We start from the raw sequence: 21,204 nt of genomic DNA, 5'->3' as shown, positions 1-21,204 counted from the left end.
GAAATTTCTTCTGTTTTTAGAAAGAAGATAAGAAATGAGAGAAGGAGGTACTCAGGATTTGGGAAAATGACAAAAGGATTTCTAGCCACTGTCACTGGTGAGTTCAAGCACAACTCTGTTGAGGGTGCCCTTCCTATCCTCCCAACCAGACACAATGTCCCCTTCCCCTGACCTCCTGGGACACCCTTTGTGCTTCTCCAGTGGCACCTGTCACGTTCTCTGATTTATCAGCATCATTTCCTTCGTGGTTGCTTCTGGCAGGTGCTTGGAGTGACGCCACTGCATCTTTTCAGCACCCTAACTTACACGCAATGGACCTGGGGAGAAATACCCCTGGAGAATGAGCATCTCATCACAGGTGCTGTTCTCAGCACAAACGTATGGGGCTTGATTATGAAAATCAACTCTTCCTAAGTTAGATGTGGCACAAAATTATATAATATGAAAGTGTGATATTTTATAATATAAGAAATGGTATAAAATCACACTCTGCTTTCTTCAACCCAGACAGAAAAACATCCTTTCTCCCCTCTTGTGCCCAGCTGTTAAGGCTTACCTCTTTGCCTGAAGTTGGATGCTGGAAGGTTAACACGTTACACACTTAACTTAAAAAAGATACAAGCTCTGGTAGAGGGGGATGAGGCACTTGACGGCCCGGCTGGCATTGATGCAGGTGGCACAGATAAGGCTTGGCAGTAGCTTCCCACTCACTATTGCTCCATCAAACAGAGGCCCAAAAAACGGAACCTGTCAATGCAAAACAGAACAAAACCAGAAGAACACTTAGTATGTAAAAAAAAAAAAATAACAGTAAAAGGCAAACCAAAGACATGAGAACAGCTGCTTGATACATCTCAAATCTGTCGGGACCATGCACGCTGCCACCCACAGAGTGGGCGCTGGATGTAGGGGACCCAGGTCCAGGGCTTTTGAATCAAGCCAAGCAGGGTTGTGTCACGATGCTTCTCTCCTGCAAACTTATCAGCTAAAATTCTCATGACAGATTGTGACCATGTTCTTTTCTTTCTTGAGCTGTCATTTATGGAAGCGATATTGCTCTTTCTGAGCATTTCTACCATGTGGATACTCTCCAGAGCACACAGCCGGGCCTCATGGTACACCCCCAGGCTGGCAACCTTCTGAAACCAGTTTCAGAATTAGCAATATTTTCACATGGATCCCGACGTATGTTGACTCTTAAAGGAGATGACACTGTCTTGGCTAACAACCACAAGGTCCTCCTTCTTGAACCTTCTTCCCTCCATTTCAGAGACATCACATTATTCACATTTCCTTCTAATTCTTTAACAGAGACTTGGCTTTCCTTCACACCTGTGCCACCCAGGGTTTTGGTGCCTGTCTTTTTTTGGATTTCTTTTTCTTTCACTTTTTATTTTCCTCTATTTGAATTTCATAAACTCCATTCACTACTATGGAGACTGTCAGCTCCATGAAGTCAATAGGGTCTTCCTTATAACTCCTGTATTTATTCTTATCACTTACTTACTCATTTGTTCAAAAAATATTTATTATATGACAGATACTATCCTACTGACTTGGCACACAGCATTGAATATAAAGAAAAAAATTCCTGATTTCTTTGAGCTTAGAACTTATTGGAGGTTTTGGAGAAAAAAACAGTATAAAGACATCAAATATGTAATATGTTAAGCATTAAAGTGAGCTTCCCAGGTGGCACTAGTGGAAAAGAACCCACCTGCCAGTGCAGGAGATGTAAGAGACGGGTTCGATCCCTGGGTCAGGAAGATCCCCTGGAGGGTATGGCAACTCACTCCAATATTCTTGCCTACAGAATCCCATGGACAGAGGAGCCTGGAGGGCTACTGTCCATGGGGTTGCAAAGAGTCAGACATGACTGAAGCAACTTAGCATGCACACACAGGTAGTAAAGTGCTAAGGTGAAGCAGAAGGCAGGGAAGAGCAATAGGACTCTTTAGGGGAGAGTCCTTCAGTTAGCGGTCACACGGTCAGGGGTCTGAGGCCGAGGGCTGGACCGAGGGAGGGAGGGCTGACCTCCAGTGTATGAGGACGGCTGATAGGAGAGCATTCCAGGCAGAGCAGCAGCACACACGATGCCCTGGGTGGGGGCGGAATCGGTGTGTTTCAGCAACAGTGAGGAAGCCTCAGTCTGGCCAGAGCTGACCTAACTTGGAGATGATCTTTGCAAATGAAGTGATCAGGAACTTAAATGCCCAAGTTAGACAGGGTGGGATACATGTTTGTATACTCGGGGTGGGGGCAGGGATAAAGCATTACAAAAAGATGGGGGTAAAGGGGGGGCCTGTGAAGAATAATGGCAACCATGATCACAGTCTCTGTGAAAGGAACTTTGTTAAGTTACAAAATAAAGTTAGAGTAAAACGTCAGGATGGGTAAGGCAATGGCAACCCACTCCAGTATTCTTGCCTGGAGAATCCCATGGACGGGGGAGCCTGGTGGGCTGCAGTCCATGGGGTCACAAAGAGTCGGACACGACTGAGCGACTTTACTTTCACTTTTCACTTTCATGCATTGGCGAAGGAAATGGCAACCCACTCCAGTGTTCTTGCCTGGAGAATCCCAGGGACGGCGGAGCCTGGTGGGCTGCCTGTCTACCGGGTCGCACAGGGTCGGACACGACTGAAGCGACTTAGCAGCAGCAGCAGTAAGACGTCAGGAAGAAAAGACAGGAGAGGAAAGCTTCTACACACGAGGGAAAGGGCACGTGGGGAAACATCAGGGATCAGGGACCAGCGGGATCTCGTTTCCTGTGACACTCCCCCCGAGAAGCTGACTCGTTACCCTGAGGTCAGAACTGCCTCGGCACTGATGGACGGGACCGTCCCTGGAGACTTACCACTACAAACACCACTGGCTTCACCCTGAATCCTGCCTACAAACCGAGGAGAACGGACATATTTGAGGGCATTTCATGAATACCCATCCCCCAAGTAGACCTAAAACTATCAAGAACATAATGAGAGGATCAAGTGCCAGACTGGAAATAACCAAGAGCCAAAATGAGAGGTCAAAAGGGAAAGCAGGGACCTCTGTGGTTATTCATAGGACTGTAGGCTCCAGGGATGCTGGTGCACAGATAGGCCGGGCCCTCTCGGGGGCATCTGCACATGAGCAAGGGCTTCCCTTACTAAACCCGCATGCCACAACTACTGAGAAAGAGCTCTAGAGCCCGTGCTCGGCAACAAGAGAAACCACTGCAATGAGGGGTCCGAATACCATAATCAGAGAATAGCCCTCACTCGCTGCAACTAGAGAAAACCCGTTTGCAGCAACGAAGACCCAGTGCAATCAATCAATAAATAGAAAAAATAAAAGATTTCATTTGTTCCTCTCTAAAGCTCTTTCTTTCTAAACTAGATCTGTGTTTCTGATCCATATCATTTTCCTTCTTTTTTGATGAATTTATCGAAACATTTCTTATAAGGCAGGTCTACTGGTTACAAATTGCCTGACTTTTATCTGTCTGAGAAAGTATTTCTTCTTTTCAGTTCAGTTCAGTTCAGTCGCTCAGTCGTGTCCGGCTCTTTGCGACCCCATGAATCGCAGCACGCCAGGCCTCCCTGTCCATCACCATCTCCCGGAGTTCACTCAGACTCACGTCCATCGAGTCTGTGATGCCATCCAGCCATCTCATCCTGGGTCGTCCCCTTCTCCTCCTGCCCCCAATCTCTCCCAGAATCAGAATACAGAATTCTATCTTGATGGGTTTGTTTTTTTTTTCTTTCAACACTTGAAATATTTTGCTCCACTTGCTTCTAACTTGCATGATTTCTGGCTAGAAGTTCAATGTAATTCCTAGGCTGGAGCCTTTAGACTTATTTTTGTCCTCTGGCTTCTTTTAAGATCTTCCGGTTATTTTTGATTTTTGTCTCTTTGCGCTGCTTTAACAAAGTACCGTAGACTGCTGCTGCTGCTGCTAAGTCACTTCAGTCGTGTCCAACTGTGTGTGACCCCACAGACAGGCAGCCCACCAGGCTCCCCCATCCCTGGGATTCTCCAGGCAAGAACACTGGAGTGGGTGGCCAATTCCTTCTCCAACCATAGACTGGGTGGCCTATAAACAATAGAAATCTATTCCTCACAATTCTGGAAGCTGGAAAGTCTGAATCGGATGGCTAACAGATGGATGGCTGTCTTGTCTCTGTGTCCTCACATGCAAGAACGGGTAAGGAAGCTCTCGGGTCCTCTTCCAAAAGGCCACCAATACCACTCCCAAGGGCCCCACTCTTATGACCTAATCACCTTTACCCCTACACCCAAATACCATTACACTAGTGGTTAGATTTCAAAACATGAATTCTGGGGTGTGAGGGACACAAACATTCTGTCTACAACATGTAGTCCGAATGTGACACATCTGGGTGTAATGCTTTCGTACTTATCCTCCTGGTGTTATCTGTGCTTCCTGGATCTGTAGTTTGGTATCTGTCTTCAATTTGGAAAATTTTCACATCTTATAAGTGAAGGGAAAGTCACTCAGTCGTGTTTGATTCTTTGTGATCCCCAGGACTGTAGCCCGCCAGGCTTCTCTGTCCCATGGAATTCTTTAAGCAAGAATACTGGAGTGGGTTTCCATTCCCTTCTCCAGGGGATCTTCCCAACCAGGGATCAAACCCAGGTCTTCTGCATTGCAGACAGAGTCTTTACTAACTGAGCCACTAAAATACATGTAATATAAAAATGTATTTAAGTTACCATTTCAAATATTTCTTCTGTCCTTTCTCTTTCTCTTCTGGTATTCCCATGAGGTGTATATTACCCTTCGTAACTGGGGCTTTCCAGGTGGCTCAGTGGTAAGGAGTCTGCCTGCCAATGCAGGAGACACAAGAGATGTGGGATTGATCCCTAGATTGGAAAGATCCCCTGGAATAGCAAAAGGCAACTCACTCCAGTATTCTTGCCTAGAAAATTCCGTGGTCAGAGGAGCTTGGTGGGCTACAGTCCATGGAGTTGCAAAGAATTGGACACGACTGAGCAACTAGGCATGCATGCACCCTTTTTAATTATCCTGCAGATCTTGAACACTGTTCAGTTTTTGTGATCCTTTTCCCCCTTGGCATTTCAGTTTTGATATTTTTACTAACATATTTTCAAGCTCTCAGTTCCTTTCTTCACTCATTCCATTCACTGATTAAGCCATTAAAGACATTCTTCATTTCTGCAACCATGCTTTTGATTTCTACCATTTCCTTTTAATTCTTTCCTGGAGTTTGCATCTCTCTGTTTCCATTACTCATCTCTTCTTGCATGTTGTCCATCTTTAGAGCCTTTAGCACATTCTTTTAAATTCCTGATCTGATCATTTCAAAATCTTTGCCTTATCTGAATCTGCTTTTGATGCTTGCTCTGTCTCTTCAAACTGCGGGTTTTTTGTTTTTTCTTTTTTGCCTTTTAGGAGGCCTTGTGATTTTTTTTTTTTTTTTGAGACTGATTTACATGATACGCCAGATAAAAGAAACTGAAATAAATAGACCATTAGTATAAGACTTGATGTTCGTCTGGCTAGTAGCTAGCCAGTGTTTATGACTGCTGTGTTTATGGGTTGCTGAATCCATAGATGAAGGCATCAGACTCTAAAACTTGCTCAGATGCCTCTGTTTTTGACTTCCCTATTGTGTCTGGGTTTCCCTAGAGATTTTGCGGATAAGGTCTCAGATGTGCAGCTCTTTTGGATGCTTCCCATTACTATACAAAAGCCCAGCTGATGTTGTGATGAGGTGCGGGGGAGAAGTGTTCTATGGATCTGTCATAAGGTCCCAGCCCTAACCTGAAAAAGAATCCAGTAATCAGTGAGATGGATCTATAATTTTAAAAAAAAATCATGAAGCTAACTAAACAATAAAAATCCAACCACAACAAACAATCAACTAATGAACTTCAAGTACAGCACAGAAAGTACACATCTAGTCCTGGGGGCAGTGGGCCTGTGTCCTGCTCACGGACATGTTCTCTATGTTCCTAGCATCCTGGCCTGCCTTGCCCAGATTTAGCTGAGGGCACATGCAACCACATGCAGGAGCTTCAGCAGGCACATGGGTGCATGCTGAGCGGTCAGAGAGGAAGGCCCTTCCTGCTGAGGTCAACTGGGGCAGAGGATGAAAACTGCCCACTTTCTGACACACAGCAGGCTCTTCCAGTGGCTGCTCGCACATTTACACAGGCTGACTCTCGCCAAAGGAGGAGGAGAAGACAAAGGTGGGAAGATGTAAATATCAAAGACCAGCTGGAGAAAGGGAAAACAATGCAACTTTTGGGGAAGATCAATTGAGAGGGAATTCTTAATAGCTAAATTGTTGTGGAAGATAAAACAGGAGCTATGAGTGAATAATAGGCCATAGATTTTTTTTTTTCCATCTGTACTGAAGCTTATCTTATAAATAAGTAAATGTTCCTTATTATTCTTTGGCAGCAGTTTTTGGGTGACTCAGACAGTCTTTCAAAACTGGACAAAAGGAATAATATAGATCCCTTCTATCCAGGGAATTCCTCTAATTAGGAGTGGCAATGAACTAGAGAAGAAATCTGATTTTGATGTAACATCTGCAAATGACAGCTGCCTTTTCACAAAGTTCCCAATGTCATTCCTCCACCTAAAAACCTCCCAGCAACAATAATAATAAATTACCAAACCAAAACATATTGCAGTTATCCACTTAATAACATATTTAGTGAATTCTAGTTGTTCAGTGTCTTTAATTATCTTTTCAAAACAAATAATTCTTTACATATTCAAAAATAAGCAACTCACCTTCCTTGAGATAGTCCCCAAAGTATTTGAAAATGTATGACTTAATCTCAAAAAGGACATTTGGCTGGGGTTGAGATAAATGTTTAAGAAATATCTGAAATATTCAAACTGCACATTTGAAACAAGAAGAAATTTACACAACCAGGTTGTAGTCAAACACATCCCCTTTACAATAAAGTCACCCTAGGAAAAGATTTCCTTCCAAAAATGGGTGTCAGCACTGGTTACTCAGGATCTCACTTGTGCAAATGCTCCTGTGGCTTCTGGTGCAGGGGCCCTAACCAGCAGCCCGAGTACATAACTTGTTCCCAGTGAAGGTCCTGGGTTAGCTGTTTTCCTGCACACACACACATACACACACACACAATAGCTGCTGAGCCTGCAGGAGAGCCACAAACTACAACAGCAGCCTCAGGGCAACTTAGAGAAAGGATGGGCATCTAGGAACAGGAGGCTCCAACAAGGCCCTCTCCTCTTAAAGGGGTGCTTAGAATCCATGGAAGATGGATGCTCCCCAACCTCAGTGTTACAACTGAGGAAGCTAAGGTCCAAAGATGTTGAGAGACTTGCCCAGGACACCCTTGCTGCGGAAGCACAAGGACTGGAACTTTGGGGTCCCAGCTCTTATCCTGTTACCCACTCCTGCCTGTGCTTCTCAGAAACGATTGAATCATCATGTTTTTGTCCCAAGCCCGTATCTACCAGGGCCAAGTAAGGAGATCCTGGAGAACACCAACCTGGTTTGCATTTACAAAATGGACAATCTACTTGGGGCGACAAAAAGGACCCTTCCTCAAAGCCTCCTCTTGTCCTAAACTGCTCCTGGTCAAGGCTGCTTCGGCTCATCTACCCTTTGGTCAGACAGTCACCAGCCAATCGCTAAGGTCCTTGGAGAGAAACATAGCAAAAATGCTAAAACGTACCTTCACAAATTCATACAACCAAATGAGCACCCATATTATTCTGAGTTCCCCTGTTGTTTCCAGTCACTGGAAGAAACAAAGTAACACGGGTACCCCCTTGCTGCACAGAGGTTTTATGAACCACTTTCCTGTGGGACAAATTGAGTGTTTTAACAAACCCTGTAAATCTCACATTCTGCCTGGGTGTACGTCCTGACCACCAACTTAGAAAAAAAAAACACCACCACAAGTCTGATAATAGCATATTTCTTTTCTGTGACTAAAGAGGCGATGTCCACAGTATGGGAAAACCTGAGCAAACTATTTTGCCAACCCAATATGTTGCTAAGCACACTGATTTTTTGGTAAATTTATACGTTTTAAAGTTGGATGAAAAGCTCAAGAAGGGAGCAGACCTTCTCAGATCCCTGCCTCCCGTGAGCATAGCTACGCTCCTGCAACCTACTGTTTTGTAGAGGCTGTATTATGAAGGCAAGGCGGGTTCTGCCAGGCACATAATTTGTATATTTAAGGGAGGTGTATGGATGAAAAAGCGAAATATGTTCAATTTCAAAGGCCTTGGAAGCAGCGCTGTCTGTGAGCTTGTATTACAAACAGCCTCGCGTTATTACACAGGCCACTAATGAGGCCCAGTGAATGAAAGTACAATTTGAATATGCATGACTCTGTCCAGTGAGCAGGACTTTTGTGTACTGATGAGATTTTTTTTTTCCTTTTTCTTTTTCCCTCCTAAAAAAAACAAAAAGGATTAAAATTATTCTTAGGAAAGTATGGCTACCCGGAGGCCAGTATAGCATATTCAGGACACCACCAAATTCAGATGAAAGATACAAGTCCTCCACAGACGCTCTGATGTGGTCATTGTGGAAAGTTGTACACATCCCTGTCCTTCAGAGAAGGATCATTCTTAACTTTGAGCAGCTGCATCGTGACAATTTCTTAGCAAAAATATTGATTTTGGTGGCAATCTCTAAAAGTGGGCAAGGTTAAATAAACCTTTCAAGCACAAAGCCTCCCCTTCCGTGGTAAGGCATGCTGGTTAAAAGACTGAGGAATGGGTAAATTATTGCACCAAATGGCTGAGAATTAATCTCTGCTGACTAGCTGTAATCTAACGAGGCGTCTGTGTCCCCGGGAGCCCGCAGAGCGTCCCTGGCGGTATGTGTAGTGTGTCGGGCCTGCCTGACACCCTTTGTCCCCGCTCCCAGGCGGCCTTTCCCCTCATTGTCCGTAATATCCTCATGCATCTGGGACACGTGGAATGCATTCATACTAACAGACTTACCATTGTTTTCTCTCAGAAGCTTTGTTGAGCAAAGACTGCATCGTGGTTACTGATAATTATATTGCTTAATTAATCAAGACAAAAAAAATTTGCAAATCATTGCCCGGTTGCCAAGCAGGGAGATAAAAAATGACAACAATACAAGCTGAAGCAATATAACAAAAGTAACAGCTATCTGATCAGAAATTCTTATATAATGAAGCTATTAATGCTAAATCGGTTAATGTTAACATTGCTCCAGGTGTCTCTACTTAGATGCAAACAAAAAGGCTAACATTATGGATATAAAAGGCCAAATGTTGCCATGGATTCTGTAACCTGATAGAGAGGACAGCCTTTTCATTTGATTAGGGAATGCAATTTAAATACCAGGGACCGAAGCCAAACAAACAGACTTTCCCTCCACAAGCCTCTCACATTCACCCTGAGGTCAGTGGTTGGCGAACAAAAGGTCAGCCACACTTGCCCTGGAAATGTCTGGATTAATTTTATTACATTGTAATGGTTTGTCCTTTAAATGTGGGGATAGCAGTAAATTTCCAGTTGGCCATTATTCTCTTCTTTCCTTTAGGCCTTTTGAACTGAAATATTAAGAAAGCGATTTGCTCAATTCTTCTTGTCAGAATTTATGGCCAAATTTATAAAACTTACATATTTTTTAAAAGAAATTTTAAAAGGTATGATAATATTTGTTTTCATGCACTATCATACCTTTTAAAAATCACTTTGACACTATAAAGTGAACTGAAATACCTTTTATATTTTTAATTTGCTATAAAAATAAAGGTGACATTTTTAAGACATTAAATGACATTTTAGAGGTCCATGTTGAAAATGAACTAATAGAGCCAGTTAATCCATACTAAATATTAAAGAAACACATTTGCCAGTTTGGAAAGCCACAGGATACTAAATTTATCAGTTGTCTAATATTAAAATTTTCAGTTTAATTTTTTTTAATTAATGTCCTTGGACACATGCAAATGTTATTAGCAGTAAGAGCCATTTTCTTATACAAAATTGAACACTTCACACACACAGAGATTTGGACTAAAGATCACACAAATATTTAATATGAAAAACTTTTGGCATCTTCACTCCTTGAAAAGAAAAGAGGGTTCTCTTTATGTCAGGCTCCTCACCAGCCAGAGTGGGGACTTTTCTGAGTTTAGGAGTTGTCCCACAGTCATTATTTATTCTATTTTCATGGTAGCAACTATAACAAAAAACAATAATAGCAATAATAATAAAAGCTATTATTATTATCATCATTATCAACCCTAAAATAGCTTTTTCCTCTGGACCAGGCACTGATTTAAACTCCTTTCATTTCTTAGCTCATTTAATCTTCACAACTTGAACACTTTTAGGTTATAAATCCCAGGAAAGTTTTGTCTCTTATTTTTAAAGCTGAAAAAGAGTATATTTAGAAGAGTAACTTTTAGCTCCTGCAGGAGGACAATTTGGAATGGAAATGAAGGTTGTATTTAGTATTAAGCCGAGGCACGTGTCATTCTCTTGAGAAGGAGAGACAATACACTGAAGGTTTACTGAAAAGACTAAAAAGCCCACCTTGGATTAATAATTCCAAAACAAAATCAAGTCACCATACAAAGCGCTGTTAAATCACCACTAAAGGCAGGACAAGGGTGGAATCAGAAGCCAATATAGGTCCTGTGCTCAGGACCTCGAATGGTTCTGGCCATTCCCATGATGGATACCCAGCTGAACTGATCGGGTGGGAAGACGCATTCATCTTTAGAGCCCCGACATAGACTGAGCCTCAGGGGGGCCCGGCTCTTTAGGACTTTTCCAAGATCCTTCAGGGCTGACCCCCGTTAGCAGCAGCAGAGGCAAGGCTGGATCCTCTACCCACAGTCACCCATAAAATGCTGGATGTGACATGGGGCTCATTCAGATCTTATTATTATTAATCAAGATGCCCCAGACTTTCAATCATTTCTTTATATTACAAAGTCTTAAACATGAAAAGCATCTAAAAAACCATACATGTTTTTACAATATAATTTTCAAAGAATCTCAGCAATATAGAATTCTGTGCTCCTGATGAAAGAGTGTTTGAAAAACCCCAATTCATACTTAATTCCTATACAGCACACATAATTCATGTATGTGTCAAGTGGCCCCTTTAACATATTGATTAACACTGTTTTTCGGTAACAAGGAATCATATGGTAAACCACTGTACAAGCCACAAGAAGAGTGTGGTGGAAACATACCTCGGGTTTCTTGGTTATCGCGATAAAGAACATGTGATTCTTCATGGGGTAGATGATGATTGAAACGTCTCCGAAGGCGGTGGGGATGATCCCGCTGCGGTAGTCCCTGGAGTGCTCGGACCAGACGATGTGGACTTCGTCATTCCCCAAGTGACGGAGCTGCAACGGCAAATTGGCTCCTTATTAATCAGAGTGATCACAGCACTTTATGAAGGGTCGTGGCTTACAAATTGAATTATTATACTCAGAGGCAAAAATAATTCACCACCGAAAAAGGCTACAGCACTGATGCCTTCTATGAAGATTTTTAAAAAAGCACAAGTGCACAAAAAACAAAACAAGACACACAGCTCGCCTTCCAAGAAACACACTGGAACCAAGAGAGGCATGTAAGCGTCGCAGGTACACGTGGCTGCATGGGGACAGGACCTTTTCCAGGATCTGTTAAAAATTTTATTTTATTCCTGCAGCAAAGCCTGATGCTTTATGTGGCTGAGTGTGGTTCTACACAATGGACAGTATGAGTCTTTTATTCCATATTACAATAGAGCTTCATAAGGCTCTTAATTCAATGATGATTAAGAAAAAACGATGCATATAAGAGAACAGAACCATTATAACAAAATCTTTACCAAATGTATAAAAACCAATTTAGGACAAACCTTTAAAGAAAAAGTATATATAATATTACCTTTGTCTAAGATACTAGGATTGCTGCTGCTGCTGCTAAGTCGCTTCAGTCATGTCCGACTCTGTGTGACCCCATAGACAGCAGCCCACCAGGCTCCCGCGTCCCTGGGATTCTCTGGGCAAGAACACTGGAGTGGGTTGCCATTTCCTTCTCCAATATCTAGGGTTACTTAAATTTAATAAGAAACTAATATGAAGCACCAGTACCTAGTTTTGAAAGAGTGCCTTACTACAGAGAAAAGTCTGTTCACACGTACATTTTGTTCTATCTTTCCACTAACACTCTGAGATCACCTTTATGTAGCCTAAAAAGGAGGCGAGGGGGCTCAGGAAGGCGAGCGCCACGCCCCCCCCCCACAGGTGCAGAAGCAGCATGGAAGCTGGGCGGGGGCTTCCAATCCACGCACCCCCACTGCCCATGGCCATCTAGGCTGCGCCCCAGGGCAACAGCTCTGTGACAGCACAACTCCCCTAGCCCTCCCATTTTTACACAAGAGGCCATGCAGTCCAAAGCTGACGAGTCAGAGACTCCTGGCCTTTCTGAGGAGGGCTTCCGGTGCCTCCACGGAAGGGACCCTCTGAGCATCCATCAGGGCACAGCTTGGTCCAATGCAAGAACACCCTCCCCGGAGTTCCTGCACAGTGACTGTGCGTCTGGGGCTGGAGGAGTGCAAGTGAGCTCTTGGGGGCAGCCCTAGCTGTGTGAGTCAAGGAAACTCGATCATAAAAGCTAAAATGCTGGCTGAAATTGAAGTCCTAAACCCATAGGGACTGGCTGCTGAGATCCTAGGATGCCTACTGAGAATGTGAATCCTCGCCCCCGCACACCTGCCTACGCCCGTGAAACAGCCTGCCTTGCTTGCGAACTTATTTAACAGGTGAGCTCTGAGAAGAACCAAATTCAGAGGCTCTTAATAAAATAGAGATGTCGTGTAAAATCAAGCATTTTGTCGTACAGTATAAAAAAGGATGTTCTCAAATACCGTGTATTTAAAACATGTTAATATAAATGCAATTTCTTATAGACTCTCTGACCACAAGAGGAAAACCCGAGGTCACCCCAGTAGGCCTCCCTTCTCTTCACGAGGTCATAAGGGAGACTGGTTTCCTGTAATGCCTGCTTCTTCCTCCCTCTGTCATACCTCTGGGGACCACACTGTACCTTTGCACCTACAGTGAGGTGAGGTTCCAGCTTGGGTGGCCCCCACGTGAGGTACTTGATTCAGCTGCGTCTGAACCTGGTCTCTGGGACACACACTTTACTGCGAGTGTTGAACACGAGGTATGATGGGTGTGGAAAAATTCAATGACATCCACAACTTGCTAAATGTAAAATAACCTAGCACATAAGTTTTCCCTTCTCCTCCTCTCTTACATATAAAGACTAGAAGGGTAGCAGGCAAAAGTTGAGGCTGATCCCTTATGTAAACAGTTTTAAAAAAAGACCCTGGGTTTTCATAGTAATACTAGGCATCTCTCTACTTCTAGATATCCATTTTCCTTTCTTTTTCCCTTTCAATAAAACATGCAAGGAGTTCATGACGCACTCCTAAAATTTACCTTTTTGGAGTCAAAACGTAGCAGTGGCTCACCAGCGGCACAATAAAGGTATGTTTTTGAGGGAAATCAGAGTGGTTTGAGATGGAAACTTTGGGAGGAATTTAGAGCAGGAGAAGGTAACTGAGGGCAGGGGCTGCCCGGGGGCATACATCTGCCCTGCTCACTCCATAGAGAGAGACAACTTTCTGGGTATTTTTGTGCCCCTCACTGCAGGGTTGGCACATGCTTCTGAAGGGGACCAACACACCCACTGAACAGCCTTCCTGCATGGCCATCCCACCAAAGATCAGCACCCCCGAACCTGCGACAGCTCCCTGTCCAGACTTGTGAGTCACAAGGCATCAGCTCTGAGGTGATACAGTGAGGACTGAAATTTTTGCAGTTAACCTCCCTTTTCTAAATTAGGTAACTTGATCACATAACCCACGGAAGTCTCCTGGAACTTCCCTGACAGTCCAGTGGTGAAGTCTCCCCCTTTCCAGTGCAGGAGGTGCAGGTTCAATCCCTGGTTGGGGAACTAAGATCCCACATACCCCACGGCCAAAAAAAAAAAAAAAAAAACAGATGCAATGTTGTAACAAATAAAGACTTTAAAAATGGTACACACACACACACACAAAGAATCTTCTCCCAATTCTGTTTACAACTGTATCCTCAGGATGGACCAAGAAGGATGAGACCACAGGACCAGGTCCACACTTCTGGCGTGGTGACACCTCAAGTGGTCATGACACAAGGTTCACCGTCTGAAAGCTGCCTTCACTGTCACTTGCTTCAGACTTCCGCACAGTCATAGGTTAATTCACCAACGCGCAGAATTTAGAGCTGAGGCCGTGGAACTGGTTGCAGATACATCGGGCATGAAGAGCAAGGATGCACCCTCTTCCGGCCATGACGAGAACATGGGAAGGAAGTGCAAGAGTCACTCAGCCAGACTGTCAACCACATCAGGACACCCAGGAGTACCCCCAGAAGCTTCAAAGCGCCACTCCATCTAAAGGGGGTTTCATTACAGAGACATCACTATGTGAGTTTTGGAGAATTCCAATGACGGGCCCTCCAGGGAGAAACTCGAGCCCAAGAGTCAAGTTGATGGGAGTGGTGTGTCGTCTGCACAAGCCATCCTTCAGGCCAGCTACTGCTTCAACTGCACAAGAGGCTTGACAAACGCTCGGGTCCTGAGCCTTCAGAAATCAGTGCCTGTCTTGCCACATCTCACTCTGACAGGGCTGTGCAGACCCTCTGCCGGGGGCCCCTCTGCCCACTGCTGCCAGGCGGCGCCCACTGCTGACACTGGCCCTGGTACACACCTAATGGGCTGACCTCCTTTCCCGACTAATTGCATTACGTCGCCAGCTGGCTCCAGAAGGAGTCGTCTGTTTGATTGAAGAATTCCTGCTCCTCAGTGGGCCCGGCTGCTACTTTTACTAAGTAACAGGCAGCCCTGACATCCCCATTGTTCGGCCGACAGTGTGCCCATCCTAAAATCTAAGTTTTATTTGTAAATTAACCAGGAAACTTCCTGCCAGAGCAGTGCTGCCTGGAGACTGATAATGTGGGCCTTTCATCCCCTCCACTCGTCCTGTATCACTGCCAATTTGTTTTTTATGCGCTGGCCAGCCTCGGGCTATAAAAGCCTTGTAAGACATAAGTGCAATTATAGTCCTGGAGTCAAATGAATTGGACAAATCCAATAGCACAGCTCTGTCCCCACTCTGCAAACCCCTACAGCAGTTAGATTAGCTGTGAAAAATCTAATCGGGCTGGAGCTAACGAATTTCTGCGGTGAAGGATCAAGAGTTCAGTATGGGGTTGCCACCAGATTGCAGGGTTGAAAAAGTGGCCCCATGACGGGGGCAGAGGAGAGCATGAATCACTTTAGAATTCTGCAGCTCATTTTTAAGCTGTTAGGGACAATTCAGTTGGAATGAGACGAGGAACTGTGGGGCCGCTGTTCTCGTGACTGATTTCTGGTTGAGCTGTGAGACATCCTGATAGAGAGAGTTTGTCACTAACGATGCTAAATCTTGGAGCAGCAAAAGGGATCAGCTGTGTTTGCCTGATTACAGTAGGGAACCTTACAGCCCAGCCAAGCCTCAGAACAGGATTTATAACAGGGTGTTTTTATCAAGAAAACGCTGTCTTTTCTCAAAAAAAAGACAATCCTACTTAGGAAATAATTCTTTTAAAAGTTTAAAATATAAAGCGATCTTGTAACAAAACAGTTTTTAGTCATAAATAAGAAAATCATAGACCATGGTGATGCACTTGCAGAGTAGCAGCGATTTATGTGGTAATAAAAAAATGATGTGTGGGTCTTGCCTGAGGATTCCCAGGTAACTCAGTGGTAAAGAATCTGCCTGCCAAGCAGGGGATGTGGGTTCGATCCCTGGGTCAGGAAGATCCCCTGGAGGAGGGCATGGCAACCCATTCCAGTATTCCTGCCTGGAGAATCCCACGGACAGAGGAGCCTGGTGGGCTACAGTCCATGGGGTTGCAGAGTCGAACTGGACTTAGCTACTGAGCATGCCTGAGAATCTTGCTTAGGGTCTGGGTAATCTGAGATCACGTCTCTGTGGGCAGGGTCCCCTCCACTAAGAATACCACCACCACCAAAACCTAAGATGTGGAGGCAGCTCCCTAGACCCTGAGGAGCCAGTATATGGCCACTGAAGGAAAGTCAGTCATGCTCTGCACATCGAGACCCCTGGTCACTGTGGGAGGAGTCTGATCATACCCTGATCTGACCACTAACGTCCCCTGTGGGAGGAGTCTGATCATGCCCTAACCTTATCACTGAGGTCCCATGAGCATGGCCACCTACTGTGTATGTGGTCCGGATGGTCATGGCTGCAGTGATGAAAGAGCAAAATCACAGAGAGGAGAAATGAGGCAGGTACAGGGAAGCCCGCAGGCCAGTATCAATCACCCACCTAACGGGCCAGGAAGAAGAGTCCATCCAACCAGTGGGCAAGGATGAGGGCTGCCGGGTACCAGCTTGGTGCTCAGCAATTTTGCAGGCATTACCCACCCACTGCCCAGCAACCCTGGGACATGAAATGTTTTTAATCCCATTTAACAGATGGGAAAACTGAGGGAACTGGCTGATGAAGGAAATGACTACACACTTGGAACCCTGGCTATAGACAACCCCCTGCCACCTGACACAACACCAAACTGCCAGTCTTAGCATCAGAATGGTCTGCTTTCCACCCTCCAGGGGCTGCCTCAGTTCCTGGGATCCTTGTTGGAAGAAAGGGCTGTCAAGAGGGGGTTCTGGGCTCAGCCCCTGGCACCAGCATCTGGAAACACAGACATGGGTTAGATTTCTAGGCTTCCTCCCCAGAGTAAAACGTCCTCTTCTCTTAGGGGCCCCCTCACTTCCTGCTGGTCAGCTGAGATGTTCAGCCTGAAGGTCAGAATGCATGGGAGGCCCTGGAATGCTGACTCCCAGGCGGAGGATAGAGGTCTCCTCTGAACTCGAGAGAAAACTGCCCGCAGGCCCCGTGCTGATGGAGAACAGAAGTTGGGGCCGTGGGCAGCAGCCCACCTTGCACTAGCCGTTTTGCAGATGGTCTGCCAAGCGACCCCCTTTGGCAGCCCTGGGGGGCGCCAGCCTTCTCCAACACCAGCCGTAGAGGGCCCTTACGTCAGATGACCTTGGCCAGCCCAAGAGGTCAACAGCATAACTTTCTCTTAGTTAACAGTCATGGGAGAGAAGATCCAAAGTTAACAACATTGAAGATGCTTCCTTCATCTTCATCCCAGGATTTGAGACTTATACAACTGACCGATTATCCTGTTATCTTTATCTAGTTTGTGCCAAGCAGGATATTTCAGATTAATGACAATGGTAGCTTGAGGAGAGTGACCCCAGGGTTGTGTCCAGAGGAAGCCAGTCTCCATGTGTGTGGCACATCACAGACTTTGCTCTGTCCCAGGACAGCCAAGCGTGGTCCCCAAGGAGGCTCCTTACCTTTTTGGTGAGCGAGTCATCTGAGTCTGATGGCATCCGAGTTGAGACGTGGAAGATGACTTCCACGGTCGAGGTAGCGTAGTAGGGGGCGGTCTGGCCCGTGCTGCCATTGCGCTGAAGCCCGCCCATGAACCCACAGTGGGTTGACAGGTCCACCTGATGCAGGTCACAAGGGAAAAGAGTGAGGACCGAACAGGAGCTGCTCTTATTCACTAAGCAGGAATGTGTTTATTTTTTTTTTAATCCAAGTATTTTCATTTTTATAACTTTCTGCTTATGAACAACTGTAATACAAAGTTAGATTAAATTAAATATTAAATAAACGTTAACTCAATAGTCTGTAATGACCTATATGGGAAAAGAATCTAAAAAGAGTGGATATGTGTATGTGTGTGTGTGCGTGCTGTCACTTCAGTCATGCCCAGCTCTTTGTGACCCCATGGACTCCCCCAGGCTCCTCTGTCCATGGGATTCTCCAGGCCACAATACTGGAGTGGGTTGCCATGTCCTTCTCCAGGGGATCTTCCCAACCCAGGGATCAAACCCATGTCTCTTAAGTCTTCTGCACTGCCAAGTGGGTTCTTTACAACTAGCAGCACCTGAGAAGCCACTAATTCACTGTGCTGTACACCTGAAGCTAACACAACATTATAAATCAAGTATACGGCAATCAAATTTTTTTTTAAGGAAAAAAAATTAACAATGAAAGGGCTCCAAAATCCTACCTACTTGAAAAAAACCACTAGCAAAGGTTTGATGCATATTTCTTCAACTTTATTCCCCCCAACATATAAATATGTCTGTATGCAGAGACATGCACAGAGCTCCCTTGTTGATGGATTTGTGGCATATCTGCTTTTTCCAACAGTCCTGGTGTGGTCAAACCAGAAGGAGCATTCAGAGCAGTCTTTCAGGTCAAAGGGTACAAATGTTCCCAAATTTAATAGCCACTCCTAAACTGCCTTTCAAAAGGGTTGTTCAATTTATACAGCTGCCCAAAGTCTCTGACTCATAATTCTTTTTCAGGCTAAGGGATGAATGTTCTCTTCTTAGTCAGTACTTAGATTATCTTTCAATATTTTGTTTTTACTTTTCATAAACTGCTATTCCTTCAGTAAAGCACCTGTGGTAACACAACTGAAAAAAAAACAGAAGAATTTCTTCTGTGCCAAAGACAATCAATATATGCACTGAATTAATCTTCTAGTCTTAAAATGCTAGTTAAGAAATGCTTAGTTTAGAAATGTGAGTTAAATACTACATATATTCCATGACAAATACGAAATCATTTTATTAGTAAGAAGAACAATTTACTGAAAGTGTAATAACTATTTCAGACTAAAATCTTCTTGACGAGAAAGTACATGGTCTTGACCTTGATGTGCTCTTGTCCTGTCTTCATCTCCTTATCAGTGCCTTTGCTAAATGCTCAGCTCTCAGAGGTAAGTCTCACTTAGGCACCCAGAGAGCTCCCCACAGCACAGATGATCAAGAAACCAAAACAAAAGTAATGAAAAGTAAGAAAATTATTTCAGATATGTTAATTTCTATTTTATATTCTGGATTCTTTTAGAATATGTTCTGGAGATGTATATGTGTATGTGTGTGTGTGTATAAATGTATGGATATCTTCCATCAGAATATCATTTAGCCAAGAAGAAACAAAATTTAAAATATCAACCACCCTGGGGTCTACCTGAAAGAAACAAGTTGGCAGCAAAACCATCACAGCTACTGTCAAGTCAACTTTTGACTTCATCCAACTCTTCATTTTTCACCCATAAGTCATTGATTTCTTCTCCAATTTCCATACGGGGACCAAAGTCATTGCTTCCCTGCCCATGTCTGTCTTCTCTTACTAAACACTGTCTACAGTTGGGAGAGCCAATCTGACTATTCAATTCACATAAAAAGCAAATGAAACAATATTAAGAGGAAAGTTAAGGGGGAACAGAAGTTTATGTATAAAGTATGAAAAAAGACTACCACAAGAGGTCAAATTCTATACACCCTTCAACTCCAGAACTCTACCCACACTATATATGAATGTAAAAATGCATACCACCAACATCTAGCTTACATACATCCTTAGATATTGCTGATGGGCAAACATCTCCTAGATGAAATTAATTACCTCCCATCCAAGTCCAGCAACAAAGTCTTCATACGCTTGGCTTCCCCTTTCGTTGGAAAGGATCGAACACTTGTCTTCTTGACCTTCGGCAATGTAAAACACTGCGATTTTGTGCGTTTCACGGCTGTGAATTTTTAGGTTGGAAGGAGTTAGAATTCTTATGTATAAAGTTTGGTTTTATTGCTGCCACATATATGTCTGCTATACAGCTGACGTTTACCAAGAACTTACGAGGGATCAGGCACTGTTCCAAGAAGGCTCAGCACACGATCTCATCTATCCTCGCAGGCGCCCTAAGAAGACAGGTCTTGTCACCACCTCCTCGTAGAGACAGTTGAAAGGAGGCACAGCACGTGACACCACAAACGGGAGGTCAGGAGCTGAGGCAGGGCAGTCTGGCTCCTGAGACCACCTCTTAGATGTGTGATGTGTAAACAGCATGTAAGAGCACATGGTTTGACAAACTCTCTCTAGCTTTGGTAAAAAAAAAAGAAAATACTGAGCCTTTCAGATAGATATCACTGGTGGACAGATCCATGTGACCGTGCTCATTTCACTTCCCACACCTTTAGATAAGGAAACTAGGGAGCTCCCTAATTGGGACTGTAACACAGGCCAAAACTACTCGAGAAATGAAAACTACTTCTTCGAAGCAGGACACATTTAGGTACCATCTTTGTGAAGGACGGTACCCACCCTGGGCTCTGACTGATCTGAGGGTGCCTGGGAGGTTGGACAGCTGTCCAGGGAAACTTCTTGGGAAGTATAAACTGTTTGTCCACATTCTGCATGATGGATTTGGGGCACTCTGTTGTTGAATCAGGTAAATGCAACTCTCTGAAGAAAGGAGTCCTGGGTCAACTTTTGTGTGTCTGATATGGTCTTTGGCATGTAGAATTTGCTCAGCTAAATCTCTGTTGAATTGACCTGAGAAACAATGATATATTGGAATATGTCAATAGCCATTTCTATTAATATAAATTATACACTGGAGTACAGTGTCAAGGTCACTAGATCTACAACAAGTGATGTGTGCACAGTTTAGACAGGTGATGACATCACTCTCACTGGAATAGAGCTTTAACCAAGAACCACAGCTCCATCACCCAAGACGTGGATTCCAGTCTCTATGTTTTAGATTTTGGATTACCATTTCCAGAGCAGTTCCACTTTTCTCCTGATTTCCACCATATACTCTGGAAAAATCTATTGGAAAAAACTACTAAGCATTTAAGCAACATGGAAATGTTTCTGTTGTCTAATCATTTAATACCTCAAAATTATAACCTGATTAGACTCAACAGTGATAGAATCTGGGCTCCATATTTTAACACATTCTTCAATATCTCCTTCTGGATGTGTGTCACTTTAGTCATGTCTGACTTTTTGCAACCCATGAGACTCTGATGGACTGTAGCCCATCCAACTCCTCTGTCCATGGGATTCTCCAGGCAAGAATACCAGAGTGGGTTGCCATGCCCTCCTCCAAGGGATCTTCCTGACCCAGGGATTTGTCTTGATAGCTTACTCCTCCGGCTTCCCCCACAGTTTACATTTAATGACTATACTTAGAGGAAAATTTAGAAAATACAGAAAGGAAAGAGAAGAATTTAAAAAAACCCACTCA

At 44.2% G+C, this 21,204-nt stretch overlaps 1 protein-coding gene across 3 annotated transcripts in view; it reads right to left on the bottom strand.

Moving 5' to 3' along the window:
* Window positions 1-21,204, bottom strand: part of RALGAPA2 (Ral GTPase activating protein catalytic subunit alpha 2) — a 273,021-nt gene that overhangs the window by 78,406 nt on the left and 173,411 nt on the right. For all 3 annotated transcript variants that reach the window (XR_005722352.1, XR_005722353.1, XM_040247960.1), the window contains 4 exons: window positions 19,578-19,701; window positions 17,444-17,599; window positions 11,218-11,376; window positions 620-747 (listed from right to left, as the gene is read on the bottom strand). Coding sequence is in view for 1 of the 3 variants with exons in the window: in XM_040247960.1 (XP_040103894.1) it covers window positions 620-747; window positions 11,218-11,376; window positions 17,444-17,599; window positions 19,578-19,701 (567 nt within the window). In the remaining 2 variants the exon portion in view is untranslated. The remainder of the gene's footprint in view (window positions 1-619; window positions 748-11,217; window positions 11,377-17,443; window positions 17,600-19,577; window positions 19,702-21,204) is intronic.

This window comes from Oryx dammah, unplaced genomic scaffold (assembly GCF_014754425.2).
Source record: "Oryx dammah isolate SB20612 unplaced genomic scaffold, SCBI_Odam_1.1 HiC_scaffold_10, whole genome shotgun sequence".
Classification (NCBI taxonomy): domain Eukaryota; kingdom Metazoa; phylum Chordata; class Mammalia; order Artiodactyla; family Bovidae; genus Oryx; species Oryx dammah.
This window is presented reverse-complemented; position numbering and strand designations above follow the sequence as displayed.